Genomic DNA, 7,392 nt, shown 5'->3' with positions numbered 1-7,392 from the left:
CCATGTGATTCTACTAGTGCCATGAATGAAAGCAGGACGCCGGTCACAGAAGATAGGAGGCTTCTCGTAAATATGAAATTTTGTTCAAGAAGGGGCCAATGGAAGAAAAGTCAATCTTTAAAGAAAGCACAGGTCAATATTAATAAGCTTGAAAGGCAGTTGAGTGAACTAAGAAAGAGAAACAATTCACTTAGAAAGAAAGTACAGAGAACCACTTCCGATTCAAATAGAAGCAGTAATGCATCAGTATCAAGCAAAAAGGGGGGACATTGTAGTCTTGAAGAAGAAGTAAGACAACGACCGTTTTCCGAAGCAAACCTGACACCGAAGAGCAAATCCATTCATGAGCTACGACATTTAGGCATATCACCGGCAAAACATACAAGACTTGTCAAGAAATTGACATTTCATAACAGCTTAGTGGAAGAGATAAAATCTAGAATAGTTCAAAATCGAGGCAGATCTCGTCAACGCAAAGCCTTAGAGGTGGTCTCTGGAAAGTTGATGAAAAAGTACCGCCTAAGAGCAAAATCAAGCCGTGTCCTGGGAGTAAACAGAGGCCAACTACTGAAAGCAGATATGGGAAAGAGCATTGTAAAACGTCGTCAAGTCCTTGAAAGAACCCAATTGGCCAAAAAGGTAAGAGATTTTCTCGAACGCGATGATAACAGTTCATGTCTACCAGGAAAGAGAGATAGTACAAAAACGAAGACGGGAATGAAGCAAACAAGAGTTTTGAATGATTATATGTATAATCTCCATCTGAAATTTAAAGCGGAAAATCCTGGGGTTAAAATAACTTTAACCACTTTTTCAAGCTACAGGCCTCGTTACGCCAAATTGGTCCAATATAGCGCACGTAAAACTTGCCTTTGTCATAAACACCAAAATACTGCCCTAAAAGTTAAAGGGTTGAAGAATGTTGGTGCCATTACTACGGAAAATCCTGACCAGATGTTTCGGCAATATTCTGATGATGAAATAGTTGATAAAATTCTAAACTGCAACACTGACACTATCAAATTTGGGCAATGGAAGAGAAAAGAAGTTGAACATAAAGGTAGATTGACAAAACGAATGTTAATTGCACAGGAAGAAATGCCTAAACTTGAATTTGTTGAAATCTTTAAACAAGATCTGATCGAATTTAGAAGTCACACATCACGTGTTAAAACCCAATTCGAACAAGTACAACGCTTAAAAGAGCGACTACCGCCAGCACACGCAATTTGCCAAATGGATTTCGCCGAGAATTATTCTTGCGGTCACGCTGATGAAATTCAAACGGCATACTTCGATAAATGTTCCGTCACCCTTCACCCGGTTGTTATATACACGAAAAGCTCAGATCAACACTTGAATCACGAATCCTTCATTTATGTATCAGATACCCAGTCTCACAATAGGGGCACAGTGTACGCATTTATTAAGAGAATTACAGAACGCTTAAAGAATGAACATCCGGGAATCTCCTATGTGCACTACATAACTGATTCGCCCACGTCACAATATAGAAACAAGAATACCATGTATCTCGTGGCAAATCACGTTCGACTCTTTGGTTTAAACGCATCGTGGCAGTTTTGGGAAGCGGGTCACGGAAAAGGACCATGCGATGGTGTAGGGGGCTCTTCCAAGAGGTTGGCCGATTTAGCGGTCAAGCGGCAAACAGCAGTGATACAGTCAGCAGAAGACTATTATAACTGGGGTAAATCGTTAGCTAACAGTCAGACAAAGTACGCATTTGTGACAAAGGAAGAATGTGACGAAGCCTACAATAAGTTATTGGCAGTTAATGTTAAACCAATCAAAGGTACATTGCAATTGCATAGTGTATTTCCGGTGGGGAACAATGAAATATTTGTAAAGAATACCTCATGCCTTTGTGAAGAATGTTTCACAGACGGGAAGTTCAATGCCAGCTGTGACGGGTGGATCAAGCATACCATTGTACAACAAAGTGGCAAAACCAATGAAACTGACATGCACACAGATATTCAAAATGAACCAGAAGTCATTCTTGACCAGGCAAGAAGGCTCGAATCAAGGTCGTCATTCACAGGAAATGAATTTGATGCAGCCATTTACAACGATTACTGGTACATCGGCAAAGTAGTAAAATACGATCCTTCCGATGATGAACTTCCCTTACAAGTTTCCTTTATGGAACACGGGAAGGGCAAAGTATGTCCAACGTTCAAATGGCCAAACAAAGATGATTCAATTTGGATGAGTTCTGATGACATGCTTTGTTCTGTCGGTGAACCATGCCTTTTGGTTCTAGGAAAATGTACAAAGTAGCGGAGTCTGACATTAATACAGCGATGCAGTTGTTTGACCAGTTTCATAAACGAAAATAGATATCTTTAAACACAGACAACCATTTCGAATATAGAATACTGTTTGAAGAGCATTTAATGAGAATTTAGTTCAGTTTACTCATAGTGTGAATTACGTTACCAAGAAACAAATTTGTGTATCTTGCTGACATTAGTTGCAATTGACTGTTTAAATTTTGAACGCGTGTTTGAATTACTATACTACTATGATTATCTTAAAATAACAAATTAAAATGTTATAAATTGGGATTTTAAAAAGTTGTTTAATACATAACTTAGTGTTGCTTTTATAATATAACAAATGTGATCACGACTATACCCACATGTACAGAAAAGTGCAATCATAACACGTTTTTCTAAAACAAGTTTATGCTACATGATGGTTAAAAATATAAAACATATTAATTATGACGCTATTTGAAGTATATGCCTTAGATGTATTGATATTCTGAAATTCATTTCATTTGTGAATTACGTTACCGGCAAAAAGCGTTTTGTGTTTGTAAATTAGCAAAACTTTAATGACTTGCTTGTCAACATTCATGTATTTTATGTAAAGTTATGACTCATTGATCTATTAGATAATTTCTTTTAACTTGATATTACAAGATTGTGTCATTACTTAAATATGAAACAATGCAGGTTTTATTTCTTTACGTTTTGGCTTGAGAATTGAAAAACGACCTATTTTCCATCTGCGTGTCATTATGTCTGTTCAGAAGTGTTCAATAATGTTCACTGTTTTCTCAATGTTTGTTGTTTCATAAAACTCAATGTTATAAATTTCTAAATCATACTGATATTACGTTTTGGTTAATTAAGTGTTTACACGGTTTTATTAATCATATGACTTTCCATTGTGGTATGTCTTCTACACATCGATATCGACGTGATCGTCCTATACCTTGTCATGATACACATGATACACATGGATTTCTGCTACGTCTGCGGCGTGACTTTGAATTAAATGATTTGAAGAACCTTTCTCCTCGAGCAGATTAGTTAAACAACTAAAATAAACTCAGCAACTACTTAAGGCAGCGCATGGTCACTTTGGGATATTTTGCTTTGTATTGTTCCAGTTGGACATAAACCTTCCTATCCGACCTGCTTTTTTAAATTATTGTCCAAGTTAAAGTTAAATTGCAATTATTGTAAGTTTCATATAAGTGATTTACTTATTAGCAGTTGGACTTTGACGTCATGACTTGCTCAAGGTGTTCTCGATTTTCCGTCTACATTGGCATCAATTTCAATGAATTATCTATTTAACTTGTTCATGAATGATAATTTATCAAGCCATTTCCATCATGACCTGTATTATGATACATGTTGGGAAAAGGGTGGGGCGAAGTTCACAACCGTTGTATAACCATTGTTTCCATATTTGATTCCAACATGGAGATTGACCAAATTATTTGTCTATAATGGATGTAGAAAAAAAAGATATTGAAAACTCAAACTAGTTGGCCTTAACTGGCCAATAATGGTCTTAGTTTCGTTTTGAAAAAGTAGTTCGAAAAAGCTATGGTACATGTATACAACTTTCGTCGATAGGAAGACCACCATTATACCGATAATGTATTAATAAGAAAACATTTATTTCTAGAAAGTTACTGGGGAACATTCAAAACGTTCATTTTAAGGCATCCCTCGCAATATTAAAACAAAGACTACAGGTACCACCCCGGCGGTCAATTAGTTGACTATTAGTTTAAGAAAGACCAACATTCACAAAACGAGACACACAGAGCCACAAGACATCATACACAGATTACATAGATATCAATAAATGTTACGTTATCGCCTTGGAATGGTCAATGAAAACACTACTGGGCTAGTGGTGGTTAAATCTGTTTGTGTTTACCAAGTCTCGGCCTCACATTAATTCCCACGAACATTGTTAGGGAAATTTGGCAACAAACATTCAAAACAACAATGCCACATTTCTTGTTTATTGAATAAGAAAGGTCAGTTGCACAATATGATAAATGGTTCTATCTAATGAAAAAAGAGACACGTCCTTATGCTAAATATATCAAGATACCAAGAATATAAGCCAATAAATACGAATAACAATGACTTTATAATAATAATATTATTATACAAATAGCGCTTAAAAGCACGGACGCATACATAATAAACACATAATTCCCTTCTAACTCGCATAATTTTGAAATAAGTGACGTGTTTAGAACAGCAAACAATCATTCAAAAGATGTTTACTGCAATAGAAAGATACACATCAGTCCCAGCTTATGTTTATGAAGGGGAAAAGTATATATACATTATATCCAATCTGGGGGTACGTAAAGAAGCGGGTAACGAGGCCTCCACTGATTGTCCGAGGGTAAGTTTATGATATATGTCGGTAGAACCACAGTTTCATCAAAAGTGTGTTTGTTTAAAGACGTCATGACGCGATGTAATTTCAAACCAAATCGTCGAATTGTAAGTATAAGTTGTTAAATCTTCCAAATATTACTTCATTTTTTGCGTTTGCTTTTAAATAAATTGTGTATAATTTAAAATGTTTTGAATGAACGCTTTGTTGCAATTGACTCATCTTTCGTTTGGGTTGAAGATCGATTTTACAGCTGGTCACATGGCCGGTAATACTCAGATATGCAAGAAGGCTCCATTTGAGACTAAGACTGTTCATGTGTATTAAATTTTAATTTTATTCCCATAATGTACATTCGTAACTCTGTGCTTCTCCAATAAAAGATCTAAATGGATCGTCCATAAAATCCCCGGGAACTCGGTAGGCTGTGTGTCCGTCTTTGCCTCCTGAAGTAAGAACAACGAAGGCGACAGAAGCGTAAACGATCTCCAAAGCGTACAATAAAATTATGAACCATTTGTCCAGCATGGAACTTACACTTTTCCATGTTATTTTTTTCATACTCATATTGTTTTCCTCGCATTGGGCATTTTCTTCTTTTCGAGATTCAACACACGTATAGTTTTTATCAGCCAAACAGAAGCAGCGACGTGTTTACCGAACCAAGCATTGAAGACACTTAGGCACTGATCGCTTATCGCTTATGCGGGAGATACGTCCGTTAATTAGTACGAGTAGCGTAACGAAAGCATTGTAAACGTACCAGGCAAAAAAGACAGTTGTTATCAGCGGCAACGGGTCGGAGGAGTCTGGTAGCTTGTCGACGACCAGAGTCATATACACGGACACCGCCAACAACACGGTCATTGCGATGCCGAGTCTCTCCGATCCATCGTTGGGAAGAACAAAAACTAACGGCGACAATGACACGAGAATAGTTACTGGAGCCATGAAAACTAGCATAGGTGTTACTGATTTTCTATCGAATGTGTATTCAATTACGATATGCGTTTTCATAGTTTTGTAGTTTGTGTAATTGTAAATAGAAGTATTCATGTGTTTCCAATTTCCGTTGTCTAGTGCGAGATGAGGAACGGTATGGTCAAAATTTAGATAGTCTTTAAGATCGCTGGAGAGGACCAAGACGATTAGACAATATTGGCGATCAAATGGATAATATGTGATGTCAATTTTGCACCGTGTGTCCACTGTCCAAACAAAGCTCCATGTGACTTCACCTTTAAACTCAAGGGTTAATTTGTCCTGGAATATAAAATTATTATATAAAATACAAAAAGCAGGGCGGTCCTAAGTTTACAGATATATACCCAAAGTTTTGAAAACAAACAACAACAACAAATGATCAAAAATCGAATTTACTATATTACGTTTCCGTCAAATCAAGTGAACGTCATAAAAAGACATGCATGTTTATATTATATGTAAGTCAACAGTGCTTAATCAAATGAACGTCCTAAAATTGCCGTTTATTAAACATGTTAAGTTGCAAAAGTTGAACTTACATTAGTATCGGTCTTTACTCTCTGACTGGTATGTGGATTTCCGACCTTGATGTGTGGCTTCCAAAGCATATCAGCGTCGAGAATGACCGAATAAACAAACGTGTTCATTCCAGCCCAAACCAGATTCGATTCTTTCCATTCAACAAGGAAGCTCAAAACTGTTGTCATACGTTCATCCACATCGTTCAAATCAACCAGCGCTTCCGGTTGCATCCGAATGTCTAGTACAAAGTTTTCGTCTCTTTGCCAGCCTTTACTAGGATAGTACGGCGGAACATAGTTGCTATAGTTTGCCATTAGGCTTTTAAAATAGGTCCGAAAATTTGTATGTACAACGCGATATTCTTTGCAAGTTTGTCTTTTCTCGCGGCTTTTTCCGACCAATGGAAACAGTTTGTTTTTCACAGTTTTTGTTTGTATATTACATTGTGGTTTATTATTTTTCTTTGAATGTACGAAAACGTTAGTAATGCAAATAAAAGATATACAAACAAGCACAGCTTTCATTGTTCCACCTTTTTATCTGAACCAGCCAAAACAGAGGATCCACTTGCGTTTAAACGGTATTACATGAGCTTTCCCATGAATTTCTAACTTGTCATTTTATAGTGTATTGCAAATGCCAGAGGAAATTATATAATTAAAAAAATGATAATAATATTTGATTGCTCGCAAATTGTCGACGGACACTTTTTAGCGTCATGTTCTATTAACATATAAATGTCACGTTTATTGATATATAAGTGTAGAAGATAATGCGTTAATTATTTTATGGAAATAAAACTTTTATGCCAAATATCCGACAATGCTCACAACTAGCAATAATGTGCATGCCTTGCATTAAACTATTTACGAAATCCTGTGTGCATATAATGATATTTCGTAATTGTATTTAATATTTCTCGTGGCGTTTTGTCTCTCTAGGGGCCGTGGAAACAATACATTTTAGCTATCATCCCTGTAATTCCATTTGATTTAGACTGATATCTAGATCCAGTACTTCCAATTTCGTTCCTCTAGGTAGCAATCGACCGGGCGTCAGTAACTGTTGTCAATTGAATAGCCATGCGAACAAATATCAAAGTGCATTAACATATCGGCGATATAAATGCCAGTCATTAGAGCAGTGTTGGTTGCAAACATACTGATAAAATGACTGTCCTGATTCTTGTCAAATTTCGGGGCT

General features: G+C 36.5%; 1 protein-coding gene across 1 annotated transcript; it reads right to left on the bottom strand.

Annotated features, from left to right (window-relative positions):
- Window positions 1–4,280: 4,280 nt before the first annotated feature.
- LOC128212127 (acetylcholine receptor subunit alpha-1-B-like) lies at window positions 4,281–6,762 on the bottom strand. Its single transcript, XM_052917410.1, has 2 exons — window positions 6,207–6,762; window positions 4,281–5,946 (listed from the first exon to the last, which is right to left on the bottom strand). The coding sequence occupies exons 1-2, from the start codon at window positions 6,711–6,713 to the stop codon at window positions 5,338–5,340; spliced, it is 1,116 nt and encodes a 371-aa protein (XP_052773370.1). The 5' UTR covers window positions 6,714–6,762; the 3' UTR covers window positions 4,281–5,337.
- Between the last annotated feature and the right edge of the window lie 630 nt (window positions 6,763–7,392).

Source organism: Mya arenaria, chromosome 12, assembly GCF_026914265.1.
Source record: "Mya arenaria isolate MELC-2E11 chromosome 12, ASM2691426v1".
In the NCBI taxonomy this organism is placed as follows: domain Eukaryota; kingdom Metazoa; phylum Mollusca; class Bivalvia; order Myida; family Myidae; genus Mya; species Mya arenaria.
The sequence above is the reverse complement of the archived record's forward strand: the minus strand, read 5'-3'. Positions and strand labels throughout refer to the sequence as shown.